Source organism: Puma concolor, chromosome B4 (assembly GCF_028749965.1).
Source record: "Puma concolor isolate L17-30 chromosome B4, mPumCon1.1.hap2, whole genome shotgun sequence".
Lineage (NCBI taxonomy): Eukaryota > Metazoa > Chordata > Mammalia > Carnivora > Felidae > Puma > Puma concolor.
In genome coordinates, this window is record NC_141673.1 from 66283489 (window position 1) to 66309735 (window position 26247).

Sequence of the window (26247 nt, forward strand, 5' to 3'; positions counted from 1 at the left end):
AGAGTCTGTAGTGATGTCCCCTCTCTTATTCCTGCTATTGGTAACTGGTGTCCTTTTCTTTTTCCTGGTACAATCTGGTTAGCGTTTTATCTGTTTTATTAATATTTCAAAGAGCCAAGTTTTGGTTGCATTGATTTTTCTCCGTTTTTGTTTGTTTTCCATTTTATTGATTTCTACTCTTATCCTTATCTCCTTCCACTTATTTTGGGTTTCTCTTTTCTTCCTTATCTAGTTTCTCCCTCTAAGCACTGCTTTAGCAGCATCTCACAAATTTTGATTTTGATTTTGATTTACCAAATTTCGTCATGTCATTTTCACTCAGTTCACAATATTTCATAATTTTCCTTGTGATTTCTTTTTTACTCATGTTGTTTAATTTACAAACATTTGGGAATTTTCTCAATTACTGATTTATAGTTTAATTCCATTGTGGTCAGAAAATATATTTTGTATGATTCTAATTTTTATAAATTTATTGATACTTGTTTTAAGGCCCAGATTATTGTTCCATATGCATTTGGAAATAACATGTGTCCTGCTGTTGTTGGATAGTGTGTTCTATAAATGTCAATTTAGTCAAGTTGGTTGATAGCATTTTTCAAAACCTTTCTATCTTTATTTATTGTTTTCTACTTCTACCAGTTCCTACAAGAGAAATGTTGAAATCTCTAACTATAATTGTAGATTTGTCCATTTCTCCTTTCACTTCTATTTTTTTGCTTCATATATTTTGAAACTCTGTCATTAGATGCATGTACATCTAGGATTATATCCCCCTTTATTAATTGTCACCTTTATCGTTATGGAATGTCCCTCCCTTTTTATCTTTGCTAATATTTCTTTTTTTATGTTTGTTTTTGAGGGAGAATGAACAGAGTGGAGGAGAGGTAGAGAGAGAGGGAGACAGAGGATCTAAAGCAGGCTTTGTGCTGACAGCAGAGAGCCCAGTGTGGGGCTGGAACTCACGAACCACAAGATCATGACCTGAGCCAAAGTCGGATGCTTAACCGTCTGAGCCACGCAGGTGGCCCACTAATATTTCTTATTCTAAACTCTGATATTAATATAGCCACTCCAACTTTCTTTTTGATTAGTATTAGCATGGTTTACCTCTTTCTATCCTTTTACTTTTAACCTATGTGTTTTTTTTTTATTTAAAGCATGTTTTTTTTTTAAACATTTATTTATTTTTGAGAGAGAGACAGAATGTGAGCAGGGGAGGGGCAGAGAGAGAGAGAGAGACACACACAGAATCCAAAGCAGGCTTCAGGCTCTGAGCCGACAGCTCAGAGCCCAACATGGGGCTCAAACTCACCAACTGTGAGATCATGACCTGAGCCGAAGTCGAACACTCAACCTACTGAGACACCCAGGCGCCCCAATTTCCTTCCTTTTTTTTGAGTTTATTTTGAGAGAGAGAGAGAGAGAGAGGACGTGTGCACGAGCAGGGGAGGGGCAGAGAGAGAGGGAGAGCAAGAGAATCCCAAGCAGGCTCCGCACTGCCAGCAAGGAGCCGGATGCAGGGCTGAACTCATGAATGGTGAGATCATGACCTGAGCCCAAATCAAGGGTCCAACACCTAACCAACTGAGCCACCCCAGTGCCCCTAAAGTGTGTTTCCTATAGTTAGCACATAATTGAGTCTTAGGGTTTTCTTAATTGAACCTTATAATCTCTATCTTTTAATTGGCTTGTTTGGGTCATTTATATGTAATCTAATTATCAGTATGATTGGGTTTAAAAGAAAGAAGGAGAAAGGGGAAAAAAAAGAAAGGACCTCAGATTGGGAATCAGGAAATCAGAGTAAAGTCCTGACTCTTACTTCTCAGCTCTGTAACTTTAGGTAAATCTCTTAAGTCCTCTGAGCCTTAGCTGGCTCATACATGAATAAGTTGTTTATAAATTACAACATGCTCTGAAATCATAAGGGATTAAAGGGCTATCCAGTTCAAGATGTATAGATAGAAAGGTATCCGTAAACCAGGGTATGAGTGCCTCAAAGAACTAGATCTCATTCATTTATGTATTTCTAGTATCTAGGACCAGGCTTGGCATGTAGAATGTTACCAATAGTGTTTGTTGAGTGAAAGAGGCAATAAAAGAATTAACTTTAAATATATGAATGAATGATGGTATATGAAAGATGGGTGTCAGGTGACAAGTTATTAAGTGGCCATGGCACTGCTAAGAACTGAACTTACAATATTTAATTCCTTATCTGTTAAATGGGGATAATTAAAAAAAATTTTTTAATGGTTATTTTTTGAGAGAGAGAGAGAGAGAGAGAGAGAAAGAGTGTGAGCAAGGGAGGGACAGAGAGAAAGGGAGACACAGAATCTGAAGCAGGCTCCAGGCTCTGAGCTGTCAGCAGAGAGTTTGACACAGGGCTTGAACTCATGAACCATGAGATCATGACCTGAGCCAAAGTCGGATGCTCAACCAACTGAGCCACCCAAGCGCCCCTAAATGGGAATACTTTTAAATAGCATGGAAGAATAATTTGCAGTATACGTACCTGTTCTTACATATGCGTTCATTCAGCAAGTGTTTATTAAGTGCCTACTGTGTGCCAGGCTTGGTTCTAGGTCCTGGGCATATAGCAATGTCCATTTTAAACATTTGTTTTTAAAAGCCATCTTGCAATAATGGTCACCTTCGGTAAGTAAAAGTGCAGATTGACCCTTGACCCCTGGTGCAAATGCAAACGTATTATCGTTAGTTATTGACTGGCTTTAATTTTTAAAAACTTCTCTTTGGGAAAAGAACATTTTCTAATTGCTTTTTCTTATTTTTAGCCATTAATATTTAGTTTGGTAGAAGAACATTTAATTACTTAAAGCAACAGGTCAACTTAATGTATATTAGCGATGGATAAAAAGCTAGATAGCCAAGCAGATAGATGACAAGGAGCCATTCTTCTAATCTAACTGATGATGTCACCGGAGAAAAGGTCAGTTGGAACCTGATGTCTGGCAGTTACAGGGAGCTGTGGCTAGGCAGGGTACTCAGGAACTGCCCTGGAGCCCTTAACCCCAAAGCAGCCAGTATCACGTGTCCAGGTCTGTGTACCAGAGACACAGGACATCTTTGCGACTGACAGGGTGATCCAAAATGGAGAAAAACAGGCCCCTACAGTTGATGACCCCTGCGTCAGTCAAAGCCATCATCTCAAGGATTGAGGCTGCCCAGCTAACACGGGCTCAGGAGGTAACACCTGAGATAAGGGGGTCACCCTTCTATTGGGATCTGATGTGGAGACTGAGAACTGATCCCAGATTGGGACAAGATTCCAGCTCTGGGCCCTCAGGGTTCCTGGCATCTTCAACAGGCTGGATTTGCAAACAGATTAATTCAAAATTCCAACTCTTTGACTTGGCCTCTGCAGGGCCAGCTGGAATCGAACCAGCCCTCTGAGGCAGGGCTGGGCACAGGAAGGGAACAGCCCATAAGGAAGCCCTAGGATGGTCCTACCACTATGTGGTAGGTCTTAGCAGGGCAAGAGGAAGGGCCCAGAGTTCTTGATTGAGGTCTGTTCAGGGCAACCTGTCAGAATCCTTCAAGCTAAGCCCTAGAAGCTTATAGAGAAATAGCCAAAGGCTGAAATCACCCTGCCCATGAGCCTCTAGTACCTTTGATCCTAAAGGTTTCTTAGGGCCTCATTTTTCCAGTCTGTTGCCTCTGGATCCTTGTGAGATGTTCAGAAGTCCCTAGAAAATTTTGAAATTCTGAAGGAATTGTTTGCCCTGGATATTTAGTATTCTTTCCCTTCCTGACTTGGTCTTAATCATCAAAGTGACATTAATAAGAGCTAACACTTATTTTATGTGCCAGGCACTGTCTTAAGTGCTTTACAAATATTAGTTCATTTAATCTTTAGAAGAAACTCTGTGACATTGATATATAATGATCCCCACTTTAGAAGTAAGAACGCTAGAGCCCCAATAGGTGAACTGACTTGTCTGAGATCACACTACCAGAACCTGGTATCTGGCTTTAGAGTTCACACCCCTAAACACTAAAATCTGCTGCCTCCCATATAGGATATTTCTTCCCAGCTCTCAGACATCTTGGACAACGTCAACTGTGTCATCAACAGCTTCCAGGAAGAATTAGGATATGATTTAAAAGAAAAGGCAAAACCTGACCAGATGGAGCAAAAGGGCAAGAACAGATTCATCTTACTGGAGAAAATTGCCTCCTTCTCTGAAGATGCTAATACTAAAGAGAAGCACTTGTATGAAATTCTCCGCTGGCTGGGTGACTGGGGTGAGTTTGCAGACTGGCTGCCTGACGGCGGGCCGCTTCCCCACTGACTTGGTCCCACATTGGCTCTTGGCTCCTCCTTTCCCCACCCCAGGTCAACTCTCACTGGGAGGAAAAAGCAGGGCAGTTGGTGGGTTGCCAAGGGAGCAAAAGACACACTCCAGTGAGATATTCCCTTGCTTCTGTCACGGCAATCATCTCCACTCACCAGAGGGGCAAACATGTAATAGTCCAAAACCTAGTAGATTGTGACATTAGCTGCATGTGTGATGAAGCCTGTCATAGGTCCATTCTGACATCTCATCTATCAGCAGGGTGGAAACTAAATTCAAATCCATGCTAGCTATATTTTTAAATTTTCCATACTTATTGAGATGTAATTGACAAATAACATTGTGTAACTTTAGAGTGTACAATGTGATGATTTGATGCATGTATATGTTATGAAATGATTATCACAATAAGGTTAATTAACACATCTGTCACCTTACAAGTTACCCCCCCTCTTTTTTTTTCTGGTGAAGACATTTAAGATCTACTCTCTTAGCAAATTCCAAGTATACAATACAGTAGTGTTAGTATAGACACCACATTGTGTATTAGATCCCCAGAACATTTTAATTTTATAACTGAAACTTTGTACCCTTTGGCCAATAGCTCCCCATTTCCCCTACCCCCCCCCCCCCAGCCCTTGGCAACCACTGTACTCTCTGTTTCTGTGAATTCAACTTTGTGTGTGTGTGTGTGTGTGTGTGTGTGTGTGTGTGTGTGTGTGTGTCTGTCTGTGTGTTCAGCTTTTTAGATTCCACATATAAGTGAGATCATACAGTGTTTGTTTTTCTGCATCTGACTTATTCCACTTGGCATAATACCCTCAAGGTATAACCCCTTGGTCACAAATGGCAGGATTTCCTTCTTTATTATGATTTACTAATATTTCATTGTATATACCACATTTTCTTTAACCATTCCTCCACTGACTGACACTTAGCGTGTTTCCACATCTTGGCTTTTGTGAATGATGCTCCAATGAACATGGCCATGTAGATATCTCTTGGAGACAGTGATTCTATTCCCTTTGGATATATACCCAGAAGTGGGACTGCTGTATCATATCACAATTGTATTTTTAATTTTTAGAAGAACCTTCATACTGTTTTCCAAAATGGTTGTACCAATTTATATTCCCACCAGAAGTGCACAGGGGTCCCCTTTACTCCGTGTTCTCATCAATACTTTTTATCTCTTGTCTTTTTCATAATAGCCATCCTATCAGGAATAAGGTAATATCTCATTGTGGTTTTAATTTGTGTTTCCCTGACAATTAGTGATGTTGATCTCCATTACCTGTTGGCTATTTGTACGTCTTCTTTAAAAAACAGATCCTTTGTCTTTCTTTCTTTTTTTTTTTTTGCACATACGTATTTAATCACAGTGTTGAAAGGAATTGTAAATATAATCTGGCTTAACATCCTTAATATTACAAATGAGAAAATTAAAAATAACAAAATAAGTGCTTCCAAATTGGTGTCATTTTAAATTCATCATCTCTAATGTTAGTGTGCCCTCAAAACATCTCAGGATATTTGTTTTAGTATTTGTCTGGTGCTGTCGGCCCCTGCCTCCTGCTCTCACTCTCTTCAGTGCCACTGACCGTTGTCACATTGACTGAACTTCCTTTCCAACTTCAGGAGACACCACACCCTTGTGGTTAAAATTACTGGCTATGGAGGAGAGGTGTCTGTCTCCACCATTTAGTAGATGCGTAAACTCAGGCAAATCACTTAATTTTTCTGGGCTGTCCTTTCCTCATCACTGGGGAGTTGGTCCTGCCCCAGCCAGGCCCACACTGACAGGTGTTTGGAAAAGTGCAGCGACCATGGACACATTTATCAGCACAGTGGGGGACACACATTTGCCTGCTTTCCTAAACTCCAGGGCGATGCTGAGATTTGCACCTATACATAGGTTTCTCCCCAGGTCGATAGGCTGTCTGATAACTGATTCTGTGCCGTGTACATTTAAACCAGTTCAAAATGTATCATAGCTAGCACAGTAAATTTGATCAAAGGGATGTGGCTATGACTCTTGCACAGTTACAACTAGCTACAAAGTAGCTACAATTAGACAGTTAAATTGCTGTCACTTGTCATGGGACCACTTTCTGGAAGCTGTGTACTTGCATCAAGAAGGAAAAGATCTCTGAGACCAGGCCAGCTTCCTTTGGTCTTTATCACATCTTGTGTGGCCTTTGCCCATTAAAAAAAAATTTTTTTTAACGTTTATTTATTTTTGAGACAGAGAGAGACAGAGCATGAACGGGGGAGGGACAGAGAGAGAGGGAGACACAGAATCGGAAGCAGGCTCCAGGCTCTGAGCCATTAGCCCAGAGCCTGACGCGGGGCTCGAACTCACGGACCGCAAAATCGTGACCTGAGCTGAAGTCGGACACTTAACGACTGAGCCACCCAGGTGCCCCTGCCCATTTTTTAAATTGGATTATTTGTTTTGTTTTGTTTCATTTGCTATTGAGTTGTATGAACTTCTTATTTTGGATATTAACCCTTTATCAGGTATACAGTTTGCAAATATTTTCTCCCATTCTGTAGATTGCCTTTTCATTTTATTGATCCTTTCTTTTACTGTGCAGAAACTATTTAGTTTGATATAGTCCCACTGGTTCATGTTTGCTTCTGTTACCTTTGCTTTTAGTGTCATACCCAAAAAATCATTGCCAAGACCAATGTCAAGAAGCTTTTTCCCTATGTCTTCTCCTAGGAGTTTTATGGTTTCAGGTCTTACATTTAAGTCTTTAATCCATTTTGAGTTAATTTTTGTGAGTGGTGTGAGATAGGGGTCCTATTTCATTCTTTTGCATTTGTATGTCCAGGTTGACCAACATCACTGTGAAGAGCCATCCTTTACCCACTGTGTATTCTTGGCTCCCTTGTCAAATACTAATTGTCCATATATGCATAGGTTTATTTCTGGGTTCTCGATTCTGCTCCATTTGTCTATGTATCTGTTTTTATGCCGATATCATATTGTTTTGATTATTATAGCTATGTAATATAGTTTGAAATTGGGTAGTATGATGCCTCCAGCTTTGTTCTTTGTCTCAAGATTGCTCTGGCTATTTGGGGCCTTTTGTGGTTCTATATGAATTTTAGGATTTTTTTTTCTGTTGTTTTTTTTTTTTTTTTCTGTGAAAAATGCCATTGGGATTTTGATAGAGATTTCATTGAATCTGTACATGGCTCTAAATGGTAGTATGGACATTTTAAACAATATTGATTCTTCCAGTCCATGAAGGTGGAATATCTTTCCATTTATATGTGTCTTCAGTTTCTTCCATCAATGTCTTATAGCTTCCAGTGTAGAGATCCTTCCCTGGTTAAATTTATTGCTAAGTATATTATTGTTTTTGATGCTGTTGTAAATGGGACTGTTTTCTTTCTTTTTCAGATAGTTTATTGTTAGTTTATAGAAATGCAACTGATTTTTGTATGTTGATTTTGTATCCTGCAACTTTACTGAATTTGTTTATTAGCTCTAAAAGTTTTTTGATGGACCACACCTGGTGTTTTATAGAAGAATCCATGGGTGATATTCATAGTACTTAATGACCCTTACTGCATGGGCCAAACAGCCCTGATACCAGCTGTAAACAACTGGTATAGCCATTTGAGTGTGGACCAACTATACCCAGTCCTGGACCAGGTGCTGCCCCTGTTAACATCACTGTTGCGCCATCGTGAGACCTTAGGCTGCTATGGGGTTGGGTGGATGCCGCAGTGTTGGAGTGAGATGGTATAGGATGTGCCCTACCCCCTTCACCCTGCCCTGCCTCCAAGGAGCTCATAGTTCTATGATCCTTCAGCTGCCCCCAAGAACTAAGTAGGCTTTTCACTCCAGTTAATTCATTTAATTGTCCAGATACCGAACTAGGCAATGGGGATAGAGCAATAACAAGGCAGACACATCCCTAGCCTTATAGTTAAACAACAATACTGTTTAATGTCTATTGTACGTTTTCGACACAGCAGGCTTCACGTTAATCATTTCACATGCATTATCTCATTTAATCCCTACGCAACCCTTTTACAGGCATGGATGCTGAGGCTCAGAGAAGTAAGTGATTTACCCAACATCATACAGTTATTAAGAGGTGAAACTAATCCAACCTCAAAGCCTCCTGCTGGAACCCCTGTGCTATAGGACTACTTGGAGCTCCCTAGAGGACAGATTGCACTCAGTCTGCATCTCCCACTCCCTCTCTAGGTGACAGTCTGACCTATGAGCTCAGGAACAGGAAGTGTAAGGAGGAAGAGGAAGCCCTGGATGAATGGATTGAGGTGATGGAGAAGGTATTACCTCTCTCTCTCATTGCCACCAAAGGAGGCATCGAATCTCTCACTTCCCTTTGTTCCACTCTCATTGAAGGACAAAAGCAAAGGACACAAAGTAGGTTCCAGGAACACCTGGGAGGGGGGGTTGAATGGGGTGGATACCATCTCAGGAAAAGAGGTCACATGCCAGCACCTGTGGGGTCTTTCTGACTCTCCTCCATAACAAAAGCCTTATCTGAGATGGAGAGGCAATAGTGAGGGGTTGGGGTGTTTAACCCAAGCTGAGCACTGAGCAGTTCTAAGCAATCCCTTGGGGCTAGAGGGAGGGGTAATGGGGAGACAGGTCCCTGTTGGTACTCTCTGGAGCTATAGCCTCATGCAGGTCCTGAGAATCAAGGCTAGTAGGCCAAAAAGGCTGGAATTTGTAGCTACAGCCCAAAGAACATCTTTTCCTTACTCCAAATCCAGCTGGAGAGCCTAGAAGTCTGGCGAGACTCAGCCAGATGCCCTTCCAGGATCTTCTTAATTGTGGCTGCTCCAGGAATGGTCAGTCAACAACATAGTTCAACCTTGAAATTTTACTCCTGTCAACACTAGAAGGAACCTGAGATTATCTAACTCCTCCTACGCTTTGTAGATGAGAACATTAAATCTCAGAGAAGAGAAAGGACTACAAAACAAAACAAAACAAAGCAAAAATCTGTGGCAAAACCAGACCCCACGCTTAGGTTTTCTGGCTTTTTAATCTTACTCGAGAATATGGGCTTCACAGTCAGATGGACCTGAGGTTGAATCCCATGTGCCAATTTCTGACTGTGTGACTTTGGACAAGTTACTTGATCTTTCTGAACCTCACTTTCCTCATATACAAAATGAGGAGCACCCGCCCACTTGCAGGGTTCCACTGGGTGTAAGTCATCTGGCACCATGCTTAGAACATGCTCAGAGCTTAATAAACAATATGTCACTTTTGTGTTTCACCATTGACTCTCATGGCCAGACTCCTTATCAATCAAGCAAGATTGATAGTTGGGGGAGGGATGAAGCAGGGAAAGGTGGATAAGGAGATAATCTCTCCTACAATCCTTACCATGTTATATCTTGAAGTATAGTAATTTGTATATATTTCATAGCTATATTATAAACTCCTGGATGGCAAAGACTATGTCTTATTAGTTTCTTTTTAGGGATTAGTTATTGAGCACTTACTAGATACCTGGGACTGTGCTTGCCGCTAAACATGCATAATCTAGTGAAATCTTACAAGTAGATGCTTTGGTTGGTTATCCCCATTTTTTAGAAACAGAGGCACTAAGAAGTTAGGAAACTTGCCTAAAGCAAGTGGTAAGGATGGGATTCAAGTCTAAGTTATCTGATTCCAGAATTCAAGCTCTGAACCATATGACCTCTCTGACAATATTAGCTAAATGCTAGTTTGACTTCAATGCCATTTAATTTCCATATCCCTTTAGCTCCTCACCCAAAGGTAGCCAGTGTTTTTTCTGTTAGTGATGTTCACTGAATGGGCAGATGAATGGATGGTCCAAGATAATCACTCCAGCAGCTCTACATATGGTAGATCAAGGGGATACAACTGTAATCGTGATCCAGCCCTGAGGAGCTGAGGTCTATGAACGGGTTTGAACATAGTGCACAGTCTGTGTTTATGTGCATTTTTCTGGGGAGAAGGTCCCCTGCTTTCATCAAATTACCAAAGGAGTTCATGACCCCCAAAATGGGAAATGACATTAGTCATTTAAAAACCCAACATATGAACAGTTGCAGAACCATGTGATAAATTCTCTACACAGTCTAATGGTAACAGGAAAGGGAAACAAAACTTCTCAGGTGACCTGGAGTCTAAGTGCCAGGTAGGTTTCCAGAGTTTGGATAGTTGGCAATAGATAGCCAAACATGGATATTGAGTCTGGGAAGTAGCATGATTAGAAAAGTGACTTTACTCCAGGGAAATACATGAGATCAGAAGTACACTGAATTAGGGGCACCTGGGTGGCTCAGTCGGTCAAGTGTCCGACTTCGGCTCAGGTCATGATCTCGCAGTCCGTGAGTTCGAGCCCTACGTTGGGCTCTGTGCTGACAGCTCGGAGCCTGGAGTTTGCTTCAGATTCTGTGTCTCCCTCTCTCTCTGTCTCTCCCTTGCTTGCACTCTGTTTCTCTCTCTCTCTCTCAAAAATAAATAAACAATAAATTTTTTTTAATATTTAAAAAAAAGAGGTACACTGAATTGAACTGAACTGAATCGAATAGTTTCAGGCCCATGGGCCCTGCAGGTGCTATGGAGCTGGCTCACCCTGACAGGTAAGCTCTGAGCAAGCTCTGAGCCTGGCAGAGATCTCTCCTGACAACATCTCCCCTGGCCTCACCTGTTGCCTCAGCTCCTTATTCTTGCCAAAGGCGTAAGAGAGTTGGATGGGAATTTGGCCAGGCAGGGTGTGCAGAATCAGTATAATTGTTGGGGCTCACAGGAGCTTGTTGCCTTTGTTCTGTCTCTCCTAGTATCCAAACACACCTTCTGGCAAGGCTGGTGGGAACAGAGACCCCCAAAATCTGCATCCTACCCTCAGCCACTGAGCCCAGAACAGATGCTCCAGGACAGTCATGCTACCTGCACGAAGGTCTCTGAGGTGAAGTCCATGCTGCAGGAGCTCCTGGACTCCACCATGTTCAACCAGGGGGAGGTCAGAGCCATCAGGTACATGTCTGCCATGGTAGAGAACCTCAACAAGGCCTTGACCCTCCAGCACAAAGAGAACAGAAGCCTGGAGACCAAATACAGGAACCTGAAAATAGAGATGACCAAAGAACTTAGCACCCAGAGGCTATACTTCCAGAATTCCCTCCAAGTTCTCCAGAGCAAGAGGGATGCCCTGCTAAAGCAAGTGGAAATTCTAGGGGGGAAATACCATGACCTTCTCCTGATAAAGCATGCCTTAGAGTTCCAGCTAGAGAAGGCTCAGTCTGCTAGAGATCAAGCAGAAGAACCAACCAAGATCTTGGTTGACTCCCTGGGGCCCCCTGAGAAAGAGACCCTCCCAGAGAAAGAAACAGTCATGAAGGAAACTCAGCAGGAACCCAAGAAGGAGCAGTTGTTTTCACCACTCTCCCCAGGTCCCATGGCCACAGCCTGGGACAGCGGTGCCAGGCCTTCAACATCTCAGCCACTCTCCACCATGACCATGTATTCGAGGATTGCGGATGTGTACAGCACCAAGGACACCGAACATCTTCAGCCCATGATGCTGTCCTCGGTGGATCACAGGTCTCCTAAGATAAGCCCAGGCCACTACTTTCACCAAGTGAAAGACCAAAAGGATGTCCAGGAAGCATCCCAGGAGAAGGAAGGACTCCAAATTAAGCCCCACTTGAGGATACAGCTGTCCCCAGAGAGCTCCAGGAAGGTGGCCTTGGAGAGCAAGGCGGAGCACTGGGAAGAAGAGCTCCGCTGGGAGAGGCAGAGGCAGCAGTGGCTGGAGGAGGAGGAGATGTGGCTGCAGCGTCAGAAGAAGTGGGCCCTGCTGGAGCAGGAACACCGGGAGAAGCTGCAACAGTGGAAGGTGGAGGAGGCGGCGAGGGAGCAGTGGCAGAGGTCGGGCCAGCAAGAAAAGGAGCAAGGGGGCCCATGGAGGGAGCCAGAGCCTCCAGGGGAGGGCACAGACAGGGTGCTCTTCATGACCACCAGGCAGTGGAGGGACTTGGAGAAGGCATCGCTGGCACCTCCCTCAAGCCGGGCCCAGTCTGCTCACCAAGGCAGGAAGCACTTTCCCAGGTCCCCTAATACCCAGCAGCCTGCCCCCAGAAACCAGGGGAACACGAGTTCAGCCAAGTCTACGCAGAAACCGTGGACCTGCCAGGTTCCCACAAAGCCCAAGAAATCGGCCTCCTTTCCTGTCACGGGGACATCCATCCAAAAGGTGTCCCGGCCTCCTTTGCGTATCTCCTCAGTAACTCTCAAGGGGAAAGTATACCACATGGATGTGGAGGCACAGAGGAAGAATCTGCAGCTCCTGAGCGAGGAGGCTGACCTGGGGCTGCCCCACTACCTACGCACCAAGGCGCTGGATCTCACCACCACCACCATGGAGCTGAACGTGCTTCGGCTGCAGTGTCTGTGCCATAAGTACATCCGCTACAGACACTTCCAGAGCCTCCGGTAGGTACTCCCTGACACCCACGCCAACTGCAGTGCGTGGGCAGAGACAAAACCCAAAGGGAGAGGAGGAGCACGCAGCAAATGGGAATGGAGAGTCACCCCAGACCTGGACAAGGTCCCCTGAGGGAGGGGGCTGGCAAAGGATGTCTGACCTTGGGCCTGGGGTGACCCTGGAGGTGTGGGAGGTCGGGCATTTACACATACACATTGCTCTTTCCCTAGTGGGTTTTTCCTCTGAGGCCACTTCCTTATTTCTTCCTCTCTTCCTATCGCACTGTCCCTAATGCACCTGATATGTTCCCCTGCTGGCCTTATTCTCTCTTTCTGTTTCCAGCCTGGCCCCAAGGCTCCTCACCTGCCACCACCTCCCACCTCTCTGCTCCCTGCTTTCCTGACTCTCAGCAACCTCTGTTTCCCTCCTTGCTGTCAGGAATTACAAACGCAGAGTCAACGTTGGTTACGAGACTTGGGGAGCAGGCCCTTTCACCCACTAACTCCCTTACCCCATTTCCCAGACAAGAAGTGACCAACCACATACAAGTTATGCAAGAAACTGAGACTACCTACAAGACCCAGAACCTCTACATCTACCTGGAAAACATTGACCGCCTGCAGAATCTCTGGCTGCAGGCCTGGACAGACAAGCAGAAGGACCTGGAGGAGAAGCGTCGAGAGTGCCTGAGCAGCATGGTGACCATGTTCCCCAAGGTGGGCCTCCCTCATTGGGGGTCAGCACAGCTGGAAGGGATGTGAGCTGGTGGGGTGTAACTGGGGGCAGGGTAGCGGACAGGAAATAAGAGGGCAGGTTAGAGACTCTGAGCCAGGAAGAGGCAAAGGCTGGAGGCTCAAGCATAAGGAAGGGCAGCTTTCTGATTTTTTATATGGGGAGAGTGGGAGAGAGAGGGGCCCTCAAACAGAACTGTAGAAGAAAGACTCTTCTGGAGAGAGAAGGCAGCTGGATCCTGTAGTCCCAACTTTATGCTCAAGTTCTCCCTCCCCCACGGGACCCTCTGCCCTGTTCCTGTGTGTTCTGGTTCCTCTACTGACTTAGTCACAGCTGTCCTTTTTACCCACATGCTGGGATCTCACTTTGCCTCTCTCTGTGGATGGTTCCTTTGCTTTCTAGATGCCAGGTCTCCTCTGATCACTTCCTGACCAAGGTTCCTGCCAGGTAAAATCAGTGAAACCCTGGTTGTCTGAAAACATCTTTACGTAGTACCTTCACTCTTTTTTTCTTTTATGTTTATTTTTTTATTTTTGAGAGCAAGAGAGGGAGAGAGAACACGTGCACATGAGTGGGAGAGGGGTCAGAGAGAAAGGGAGACACAGAATCTGAAGCAGGCTCCAGACTCTGGGCTGTCAGCACAGAGCCTCGAACCCATGAACCACGAGATCATGACCTGAGCTGAAGTCAGATGCTTAACCAACTGAGCCACCTAGGTGCCCCTAGTACCTTCTTAATTGACAGTTGGACTGGATATGGGAGTCTAGGTTAGAATGCATTTTCCCTCTCATTTTTGACAGCACTTCTCATTGCCTTCTGGGTTTTGGTGTTGCTGTTGACAGTACAAAGTCACTCTGAGGCCTGATCTGTGGGTCTGCACTGTTTTTACTCTCTGAGGGCTAGATTCAGTTTCCCCTGCTAGCAGGGTCAGAGAAGTAGCAAGTGCTGACATGGTCCACAGAGGACTAGCTGACCTCCCAGGGAATTAGAAAATCATAGCATTGGCTCAGAACCCATGGGGAATCCCCCCCAAGTCTGGGGGAAGCCGTGTGCTGAGGGACTTAGTGTAAGTGCCTGTGTCAGGCAGTTGGAGAAGCCTTGGTCATGGGGCCATCTCCCAACTCAGTTTCCTATCACTTTGTACTAGTCCCAATCATCTCCTGTAGGTATCTTCACTTGTTAAGTTGTAGGTGTCTTGACTTGTTAACAACAGACTATATGACAATTCTTTGGGTGGCTAGAAGGATTTCCCCAGCTCCTTACCCAGTGCCAGGGCAGAGGCTGGGTACAAAAATACCCAGAGCATTCTAGGCACAATTTGGCCTCATGTTGTGAATCCTGAGTGCTCTCTCGAGTTCCAGCTGCTCTGGCTTCCTTAGTTTTTTTCTTGCTGTTTTGCTCATTGTCCAGATTCTCCACAACAAAGGAGAAAACAGGAACTAACCTAGCAAATAATAATTCAAGGAATTTTTAGGGAATTTGATACTTGGGGGTTCTAGGGCTCTCTGATTGGAGGCATTCCCTGGGCCTTACCTTCTCTTCTTAGCCCTGAGTCAGGCTATGCCTCCTTCTGCTCTAGAGAGGGAATAAATTCCTGTCTCCTTGATGCCTCTCTGCTGGTGTCCCTAGCTCCAGCTGGAGTGGAACGTTCGTCTGCACATCCCTGTAGTCACCTCCACAAAGCCGAGGAAAAACAAGCCACCCACATCCTCTCTCCGGCACACGCACTCATGTGGCCTCTCCTGCAGGCAGCCTCCTGGGCACTTTCCATGCAAGCACTGGGAATGTGAGCCCCTGTGCATGGCTCGGTAGGTGCAGGGAAGCGGGTAGGCAGCCAGCTGGATGGGTGGGGAGATGGAGCAAGCTGGGGTGGCCAGACTGGGGAGACTGGGAGCTTGGTGAAGGCATAGGCAGGCAGAGTTCACCTCGTGAGTTGTAAGATGCCTGCCTTCTCAGCTGCCTTGCTCAGTTCTAGCCATTGGCCCAGATGGGTGGGCTCAGGAGCCAGCCCGATCCAGATAGGTTTCACATTGCAACTGAAAGACTCTGAGGACCCACATCTGAGAGCCTACAACCATTTCTGCCCTGAACATTGTTGGTCCAGCACCTGCCATTAGCCTGTCCATATAAATAAGCCTGATCCTTCCCACCGTGTGACCCCACCACCCAGGCTCAGAAAGAAATACCATGAGCCTCTGGGCAGTCAAGAAGACCCACATCCTCACCTAGTATGGCCCAGTGCAGAGCAGCCCCGAGGCATGTGCCTAGAAGAACAGAGGCTATCCCAGCACCCCTTCAGCAGCTCCTCAGCCAAAGGAGCTCCAGGGAGGTGAGGCTTAGAGTTAAGGGGAAGAGAGGTGACAGGATGGTGATAACAACTATTTGAGAGGGAAAGAAAACAAGTCCTGACGTTTTGGGCCTTATGGCTTTGGAGAGCTTGTTGTTTCTCAGTCTCCCTCTGTGTGTCTAACCCTTTATCTCTTTCTACACTTTCAACCTCCACACCCCAGACAACAGGATAACCAGATAGAAGCCATCTGGAAAACTGATGTGGCCTCCTCCAGTCACCCAATAGAAAAGAAGACTCCCCCCGGCCTGCCCTGGGACCAGCTAGGGGGGTGCCCAGACATTCCCCGGCTATTGACCTTGGATGTGCATTCCTCCTACCACAAAAGCTTGAGGTCCCTCAAGGCCCGGTAAGGTACAAGGTTGGATAGTTAATCTGGATTTGGAGAAACCTTCCCACCAAGGTCAGGGGCCAGAGTACACACTGACTCTGTCCAACCACCCAAGAGATCTCTTTCCAGACATTCATAACAACCTCATTTATTGTACCACATCAGACAGAGAGATGCTTACCTGCCTCATTGGCCATCAGCTTGGGTCCCCATGCCACCATTCTGGTTTTCTCAGAGGACTTTATGTAGTGTCTCAGAAGATCGCTACACAAGTTTTTTGAGCTGCATGTGAGTTTGTTGTTTTTTGAGCTGCATGTGAGTTGCTCAGGATGTGAATCTTGTCCTAGGCCTGAAGGTTGTTCTCAAGGAGAGCCAGGTAGAGGAATGGAGAGATGAAGGAGACCAAGAATCACGTGATGAACCTGAGACTCAGGCCTGGGCCTGTGTTTGGCATTCTCATTTCTTTACTGCCTTGGAGAATAGTTCGCAGGAACAGCAGCTGAGAGGAAGAGGCAGGACTCAGTAGGCCAACAAGAGGCTATTCCAGTTAGGAAAGTTCTGTTGAAGACTTAAGGCTCTTTCAAGGAGCGTTTTTAGATTTTTGCAGCAATCCCTGCTGCCTCTTATGGCCCTGGCCCTGCCCCAATTAAAGATCTCTGACAGGGAGAGGGTACTGATGGCTGCCAGTCTAGATCTAACCAGAATTAAGGCTGTAAGATGCTGGTGCTGCCCCGTCCTCCAGACAGTGACTTAGGTGAGACAGAGTGGCATGGTAGCATCAAAGAAGGCTGGTCCTTGGCTCTGCTTCTGCTCTGAAGTGGGTCTGAGAGTCCCAGCTGGTACATAGTACCTGCTTTTCAGTTCCTGGAGAATTGCTAAGAGGTGTGTGTGCATCTGTGTGTGTGTATATGTGTGTGGTGTTGAGCTGGATAAAGCAAACAAAATTGATTGAGAGCAACCAAAACAACACTGTGGCAGAACTCAGTAACCAGAGGTCAACTGGGGCCCCGCCCCACTAAGATTTGGCTAAACTTGCCCAAGGTCCCCTACAGTAGATCTCTCGTCCCCGAGCTCCTCCTCTCTCTGCATCCCAGCTAGTGCCTGGGCTTTGCTTGGCATCTGTTTGAATCTGAGGCCCCAACCCTTTTGTTCTTCCCCACACATAATATGGGTACATAAATATCGAGAATACGCACTCCACTTAACCCCAAGCCTTTCATGATATTAGTATCTTTTTGAAAATTTAAGAGGATGTTGGGGAAAGGGATTCAGAATGAAAAGCACCAAACAACAGCGTCTTTCTTCCCCTCTCTCTCTGGTGTAACATGCAAAACTCAAAAACTCCTTCCTGTCTCATGCAGAGCTGTTCCACCCACACCCAGGCCTCCACTGGGATCTCAGCTTCAGGCTTAAGCACTTATCAAAATATTGTTCCCAACAAAGACAGCTTCCCCTTTCTAGGGGAATTTAGGTGAATACAATTTTCTTCCCCCCCGCCCCACCCCCCGCTTTTTTTTTTTTTTAACTCCATACAAGTTCATTCAGTTTATCATACTATCAGGTGTAGAGACAAAGCCCTGCTTCATCTGTCTTCTTGATCCGCATCCCAGGTTGGCACTGCCTACCTGCGTGTCAGGCTGGTCCTGGATGGTTCAGTGTGGGAGCTCGCCATGTTGTCTTGGGACCCCGTTATCATAACATGGGAATCTGCCACTCTCTGATGAAAGTTCTCTGCCGCTGTCCAGGCTCCTGCTGCCTCAGGGATGGTGGCCATCCTGCTCTGTTTGTGAGTGCTCCGTGCATGTGGCCTCTGGAGACACACTCTGTTTCCATTCCCAGAGTGTACCTTCTCTTTGACCGCCTGCCCCTGCCTCATCACAGATGCTCACATCCACCTGCTGTGTGGTCTCAGGTCACTCACTTCTTTGTGATCCTGCCAGCCTCACCAGCTCCCCTGGCCCAGGTCCCACCACCATCTGGTTTCCTAACTAGGACCAACTACATGCTGCCTGCCTGGAATGGACAGCCTGTCTCATCTATAGGCCGCTGGGTGGCCTCTCAGAATATGGGGAAGGGCTATTCATCTTCTCTCTATGGTTTGGGACACTAGAAAGGCCATGTCCCTCAAAAGCCAGCAGACCCCCTTCTGCAAGAGCTCTCTCTGCTTTGTCTTACAAGCATCTCCTCTGGGCTCTGACAGGTAAGACAGCTGTGTGCCTGCATATACCAAACACTGTCTGCAGTTGGAGAAGGATCTTAATCCTGACTCTAACTGCCCTGCCCTCTGTTGCTCACGGCCTATTCCTGCACAGCTAACATACACGGTGGTTCACATGCATGGCCAAGATGCAGTGAGCACAGACTCGCACAGATCTCCAACATGCTGCAGACAGAGGAGAGGGCTTATTAAAACTTGGTTTCTGGGAAGGAGATTAGACGGGAGTGGAGAGGAAGGAACATGGAGAGGAAGGAGCAGGGAAGAATGAAGGGAGGGAAGAGGAAATTTTCTGTGATATGAGACAAGAGGCAGGTCACAAGAAGAGAAGCAGAGCCCCTGGGATGTGGCAGGGAGGTTATGTTAAGCAGTTCCGCATCCAGGTCAAGTCCGGACGCAGCTCTGGACTGTCTCCCAGAGCTGACTAGGGAAGCTCTTGGGTGGGCCAGGTGGGCACACACATCCTGGGGCCTTGTCTCAGCTGCTCTCCAACCCATAATTGAATTAACTCTTTCAGTGTCTTGGCGACCAAAAGAAACGAATCCCGGGAAGCCCCAGATGAGTCAGCTGAGCTTGTTTGTAAAAAGTCAAATGAGTCTTTCCCTGGAACCATAAAGCCAGAAGGATCAAGACAGTCTCAGTCCCCACTCCATCCATTAGTCAGTGATTCTCAAACTTCAGGGTGAGTGAAAATCACATGGGAACTTGTTTCAAATGCAGGTTCCCAGCTGGTGTTTTTAAACAAACATCCTGGGCATTGCTAAATAGTCCTAGAACTTTGAGAAACACCACTTCCCTCCTTCAGTCCCCAAACTGTACATTTTTAATAAAATAGAGGTGTGTTTCTTTTTAAAACTTTTTGTGTTGTTGCTGAAACCCACACTGAACTCAGTTTTGGAACAAGATCTATGACCATCTGGCCCCTGACCTGGACGCCAATCAGGGAGGATTCCCCAAGTGTCACCTCTGCCCTTTGGGAGCCAGCAAGCCAGGGCGGCCACGATTAGTGCCCGGCACGCAGTAGGCACCAGTAATTTTTCAATTCATCAGAGACATGGACAAATAAGTAACTGATGTGCTGATGATTAGCAGGAAGGCTCAGAAGATAAGACCAAAAGGAAGTATCAAGTACCAGTCAGAGCCAGGTGTCACTGGGTAGGAGGCAAAGGCAGATATGTCTCTGAGGAGTGAGGACAAGGGTGGAAGAAATGAAGACACAGAGGTTCCACCTCTAGATGGTGTGGTCTAAGGAGGCCATCTCTGGCAACTCTTCAAGCAGTTACAACACTGCTTTCGTGAATTGATTCAGCTCATGAGCACCGCTGTCCACCCTACTCCCCTCTAGCACACAGCCATCTGCCTCATCTACCACCTGGCCTTCAGCCTCCCACTTTCTTCCACTGGCCCAGACACACCTGGCCTGGGGACATTGTCTAGGAAGTGACCTTGTCCTCAGAGAACCCGCAACCCAGTGATTCTGTTTATCAGGATTGGTGCCCATGTGTGCTTCCCTCCAAGGTGAAGACTCGGAAAAGAAGAGGAAGATGTGGGATGTGAAAAGCTGGCCTTTAGATGATGGGAGAGTAGAAATGACTGCTGAGCCACGGCTTAACATAGGGCTAGGATGCCTGGTTGGGGAGGAAGGGGAGAGGCATTCCTGCTGCGGGTCTTAACACAGGACAACTGTGACAGCCAACAGCCACTCCTGGCCTTTCAGGTCTCGAGCTTATTCTTTCTTTGGAGGCCTCACCCAAATTGTATCCTACATAATAAAATGCCCTAACACTAAATACAACACTTTAAATAATTTGAAAGGATTTATGTAACTCTACCTTGGAAATAACTGGCCATGAGGGTTTTTTTTAATCTTTTATTATTTTTGAGAGAGAGAGAGAGAGACAGAATGAGAGCAGGGGAGGAACATTGACAAAGGGAGATGCAGAATCTGAAGCAGGCTTCAGGCTCCAAGCTGTCAGCACAGAGCCCGACAAGGGGCTCGAACCCATGAACCATGAGATCATGACCTGAGCCGAAGTTGGACACAACCAACTGAGCCACCCAGGCGCCCCTTTTTCTTAATTTTTTTTTTAATCTTTTGAGTTTTTTTTTAAACACATCTTTGACTATGACTTCTCAACGATCATCATGCATATGAGGTGACTGGGTGGCTCAGTCAATTAAGTGTCCGACTCTTGATTTCAGCTCAGGTCATGATCTCATGGTTTGTGAAATCGAGCCCTGTGTTGGGCTGAATGCTGACAGAGCAGGGCCTGCTTGGGATTCTCTCTCTCTCCAAGTAAATAAATAAACATTTATAAAACATCATCATGCATAGAGATGAAATCTAACAAATTTTGTAAAAGTAATGAAAATATTTTAATATTAAGTTTGACAGTGTAATGAAACTGACAATGTTACGTTTTGTAAACAACTACATATTAATTTTTTTACATTTTTGTATTTTTAATTTTTTTTTTTTCAACGTTTTTATTTATTTTTTTTGGGACAGAGAGAGACAGAGCATGAACGGGGGAGGGGCAGAGAGAGAGGGAGACACAGAATCGGAAAGAGGCTCCAGGCTCTGAGCCATCAGCCCAGAGCCTGACGCGGGGCTCGAACTCCCGGACCGCGAGATCGTGACCTGGCTGAAGTCGGACGCTTAACCGACTGCGCCACCCAGGCGCCCCATACATTTTTGTATTTTGATGGCAATGATATCTTAAAGGTTTTGTACATTTTCATAGGCTCTTGGCATTGTGCTTAAGGGGCCTAGTGGCTATACCTGCTCTAGTGATGAAGGACTTTGACTTTCCGGACATCCTCTAGCAAGCTCTCTGGCAAGCAAGCAAAGTGTCTGACTGATTCTTCTGCTTTGTCAATGGCGTCATCCCCTTGAGGACAAAGAGGGCCTGGATTGTCTCAATCTGTGAAGCCAAGAGATTTGGATACCAAGGAGATATATTCCTATCTATGTCTCTTTATTATGATATATGATATCACAAACCATGAAATCATGACCTGAGCTGAAATCAAGAGTTGGACACTTAACTGACTGAGCCACCCAGGCATGCCCTATGCATGATGATTGTTGAGAAGTCATAGTCAAAGACACGTTAAAAAAAACTCATGGCCAGTTATTTTCAAGGCAGAGTTATATAAATCCTTTCAAATTATTTAAAGCACTATATATGGTGGCTTTCCAGGGATGAGGTTTTTGATATTACATGAGTCTCATTTTTTTTTTCAGAGCAAAGTTGATGTACTTAGTCAAATAAGATATTGCCTCCACCCCAAAAAAATCTCCAGGAACCCAAGGCATGGGAAGGAATACTTCTTGGCATATTTCTTCGAGTCAGATTTAGGGGTTGGCCATAGCTCTGCTTGCATGGCCATGGCCTTGGGGACCTCAAAGATGATGAACCAACACTAATGTGGAGAAGGGGACATGAGGAAAGGGTTTACTTTAAGCCTTAAGTGTGACCTTCAAGGAGGTGTGGGTAAAGTGGAAAGGACAAAAACCTTTTGAAGACAACCCAGCCAAAGAGCTAGGGAGGGAAAAGCCATGCAGGGTCTTGTCTTCCATGTACAGGGGAGGCCAACTTGGTAAGCCAGAAAAAGGATGAGCATGACTGACTCCATGATTGGAGGAGTCATCTTCAAAAAAAAATTAAAAATAAATACAGTAGAGCATGGCTAACATGTAACTATCAATGAGGACTTTGAAATAGCTATATTTACCATAAAGAAACTAGTCTAGTGGAAAAGGTGGACAATATGTGTAACAGTTGGGGAATTTGAGTAAAGAGTAGGAAATTTTAAAAATGAATGGAAAAATGGAAATGCTAGAAGTGAAAATCTTAATATCAGAGATGAGGAATTCCTTCAACAGGTTTATCAATAAACTGGACAAAAGCAGAGGAAAAAAAAAAACAAACCTGTGAACTTGGAGCTAGCTCAGTAAAAATGAACCAAACTGTATCACAAAAGTAAAAGCAAACAATTAAGCAAACCCAAAACTAAGCACCGAGACATATGGCACAATGACAAATGATCTAACACGTATGTAATGGAAGTCTCAGAAGAAGAGGGGAGACAGAATGGGGCAGAAGAAATATTTGAAGAGATAATCACTCAGAATCTCCCAAATTCACGAAAGACAGAACCACAGATCCAAGAAGCTCAGAGGACCCCAAACAAGATAAATGGGAAGAAAAACACACCTAAGCATAGCATAGTCCCAACTGTTGAAACTAAAGATAAAAGAACATCCTGAAAGTAGCCAGAAAGAAGAAAAAATTACATAAAGAAGCAAGAAGCAGTCTTCTTAGAAACTCAGCAGGGTGCCTGGGTAGCTCAGTCAGGTGTCTGACTCTTGGTTTTAGCTCAGGTCATTGTCTCGCAGTTCATGGGTTCAAGCCCTGAGTTGGGCTTTACGCTGACAGTGCAGAGCCTGCTTGGGATTCTCTCTCTTTCTCTCTGCCCCTCCCACACTCTCTTTCTCTCTCAAAATAAATTAATTAACAAAGAAAAGAAAGAAAAAATAAACTCAACCAGATGGTTCCTGAGGCCCAGCTCTATCCCTGCCATATAGGTCCACAAGATAAACCCAGTAACATTCCAGAATATTCTCCCATCTGGGGGGCTGATATGAGCTTGGGCAGATTTCTGTTACCTGCAAAAACAACAATGGGGTGCAGCCGAGCAGTGGCTCAGCTAAGCAGCAGCCTGCAGGGCACTGGCTCTCCAGTTCACCACCTGCAGCCCCACCACCACCACCCCATGCCACACCCAGCCCTTCTCTACACACACCCCACCCTGAACTGGCTGTGGCCACATCACCCCTCAAATACTATTTATTGGCTGTGAGTTGGAAGGAGGTAGAGTAGGTAGAGGCTAGACATACTAGTAGACTGGCCTCGACGCCCATCGAGGTAGGCCCTGGGATCTGAATGTTGCTCCAAAGCCTTTCCCCAAGCGTGACCAGCCTGGAACAACCAAAGCCTGAGTCCAGTTGGGACACCTGTCAGGACTTTGCTGAGTGGATGGTCATTGCCATTGGTGGCAAAGTCTGTGAGAGGCAGCCAGTTGCCATAATTCAGAGTTGCCATGTGGTCAAGAAGATTCAGGTTTCCTCCCCCACGACCCATGTTCAGAGAGTCCCTGTGTTGGCTTCTGTGTGGCCTCACTTTCCAGAAGAGTTCCTTTGCTGCAGGAGCCACAAGGAGGCAGCAAAGAGCTTGTTTCAGGGCCTCAGCTGGCCTGGAGAATCAGAGGGGTTGAATTTAAAATCTGGGCACTGATGAAAGATGGACACAGCTGAAACTGGTGGGCTTTCCCTGAGACAGTACTCGGCTGAGTGTGGAAAGTAAGTATGGCAAAGGTAGGGGAAAGAGACAAGAGATTCCTGACTCCTCCTTGGACATCTGGATCCTGCAGACAATTCCTGGTTGCCAGGGTCCTCTCTCCCTCAGTCAGGGCCACTTCATCCTCCTTTGACCACCCCAGCAGGGGCCTCAGCTCTGCAGTTCAGAGTGCTGTCTTTGCAAATGATTCTTCAGGCAACTGATTTTTAGGAACTCTGCCAGGCGGCCCTACTTGAGACTTCCTCAAACACGCATTATGTCCTCATTCATTCATTCATTCATTCAACAAATATCTATTGGGCACCTAATACTGGGCACGATTCTAGGCATTAGGGATACAGTACTGAAGAAAATAGATTTTTTAAAGTGCTTTCTGGAGCTTACATTCTTTTGGAGGAACCAGATAAGAAATTAGAACTAAAATACACCAAATGTTAGATGGTAAAAGATGCCATGGAGAGACACAAATTTCAGAAGAGGGTAAGGTACCAGAATACAGGGGTTACAATTTAAAATAGGTCACGTCGGGGCGCCTGGGTGGCTCAGTTGAGTGTCCAACTCTTGATTTTGGCTCAGGTCATGATCTCAGAGTTTCATGAGTTCGAGCCCTATGTTGGGCTCCGCACTGATAGTGCGGAGCCTGCTTGGGATTCTCTGTCTCCATCTCTCTCTCCCTCTCTCTCTCTACCCCTTTCCCACTCATGCTATCTCTGTCTCTCTCAAAAAATAAACTTAAAAAAATAAAATATGTCATATCAGGCCTCCCTGAGGTGACATTTGAGTAGTCTTGAGGAGGTGAGAAGTGAGCCATGGGGTAAGAGCATACCGGGCAAGGGAACAGCTGAGGTAGGAGCATGCCTGGCAAACTCCAGAAGCAGCAAGTCTCCAGTGTGTCTGGCACCAGGTGAGTGAGTGGGAGAAGAGAAGGAATGATGAGGGAGAGGTGACCAGGGGACAGATCAGTGCCTTGCAGGCCACAGTAAGGACTTCCCTTTTACTCCGGTTGAATAGGAGCCATGTTTACTTTGAATGAAAATGGAAACCATTGCAGAATTTTGAGAAGATGAAGGACATAATCTGAGTGACACCTCAAGAGCATTGCTCTGGGACACCTGAAACGTAATATTATGTGTCAACTGTACTTCAATTAAAACAAACTGGAAGGGCACCCGGGTGTCTCTGTTGGTTAAGCGTCTGACTTCTGCTCAGGTCATGATCTTGAGGTTCGTGAGTTTGAGCCCTGCATTGGGCTTTTTGCTGTCAGCATGGAGCCAGCTTGGGATCCCCTGTTCCCCTCTCTCTCTGCCCCACCCTGTTTGCACTCTGTCCCTCTCAAAAATAAATAAACTTAAAAAAAAAACTGGAAAAAAGAAAAGAGCATCGCTCTGGCTGCAGTGATGAGAACAGACTGAAGGCTGGGAGGGGGAGGCAGGGAGACCAGTTGGAAGCTATTAACAATTTCCATCCCATTCAGGAAAGGTTAGTAAGGGAGCTCAAATGCCCTCCCCTAGTGAAGTCCCCCCCAATCTTCCCTAAGATCCCCCCTTCTCTTGGGACCTTTCTCCACCCTCTGTTCATGCATCGCCCAGCCTTGGCCAACCTTGCCTTTGTTCTAGGATTAGTGCTGGGCCTGTCCTCAGCCCCCCTAGACCTCAGACTCTTTAGGAGCAGATGTCCAGTTGCTTTGACAGCTGTAGCTTCTCCCGGCACAGAGTGCTGTACACACAGAAACCAAGTCAGACTTTCCCTAAGGAATGAGTTATCCCATCCCTCATTAGTTGAGCTGCCTGCTCTTGCCTCAGAAGCTTCTTCTGGGCTGTATTTCTGCCTGGAGAGCCACATCTCTCTGTATGAAACACTTTACCACTATAACAGCCCTAATTCTGTCTGTCGGCCACCTTCACAGTCCCTCAGTTGTGCCATGTTTACACGCCACCCTTGTCACTGCCCTGCAAAGGCAGGCTCTCAAAGCTGGCAGAAAGCACATACGAAATATTGTTTGCCAAAGCCATTGGCTTCTCTGGAGGCTTTTGAGAGCAAATTAAATGAGTACTTATTGAGTCCTTAAACATTTATTGAACACCTACTGTGGGGCTGTGTTCTGCACTAGGCAGTGAGGGTATAAAAGTGAATAAAACAAGCTTCCAAGGATCTTACTGCAAACACAGAGTAAAGGCCATATGCAAAGCACAGTGCTAAAATAAATACAACTACGTCCTTGTACCGCACCAAGGACTCCCCATCCACTCATCTGTCTATCACTCACTTAGCAGTTACTTACTGAGTGCACTGAGTGCAATGTGCATTACACTGGATGTGTGATGATGGCATTGAGACACAATCCCTCCTCACACTCTGGTGTGGAAACAGCAAATAGTGGGGAGCTGGCATATGCAACAAACACAGTTCAGGGTAAGTGATGTCATATAGGTACAAAGTAAAATGGAGAACAGGGGAAGATGTTCTTTGCAGTGAGGGTCTGGA

The 26247-nt window shown here is 45.7% G+C and overlaps 1 protein-coding gene across 4 annotated transcripts; it reads left to right on the plus strand.

The window, feature by feature from the left end:
• The first annotated feature begins 591 nt into the window (after positions 1 to 591).
• Positions 592 to 24931, plus strand: FAM186B (family with sequence similarity 186 member B). 4 transcript variants are annotated; one of them, XM_086713478.1, is made up of 8 exons: positions 592 to 1024; positions 4041 to 4266; positions 8545 to 8727; positions 11130 to 12783; positions 13299 to 13491; positions 15137 to 15315; positions 16018 to 16203; positions 18918 to 19255. In XM_086713478.1, exons 2-8 carry the CDS (start codon positions 4149 to 4151, stop codon positions 19084 to 19086), a joined length of 2682 nt encoding a protein of 893 aa, XP_086569604.1. In that variant the 5' UTR covers positions 592 to 1024; positions 4041 to 4148; the 3' UTR covers positions 19087 to 19255. The 4 variants fall into 4 exon arrangements, with proteins under 4 accessions (XP_086569604.1, XP_086569601.1, XP_025786550.1 ...); XM_086713475.1 differs by lacking the exons at positions 592 to 1024; positions 18918 to 19255 and adding exons at positions 2951 to 3207; positions 24775 to 24931; XM_025930765.2 differs by lacking the exon at positions 592 to 1024 and adding an exon at positions 2951 to 3207.
• Positions 24932 to 26247: the final 1316 nt, after the last annotated feature.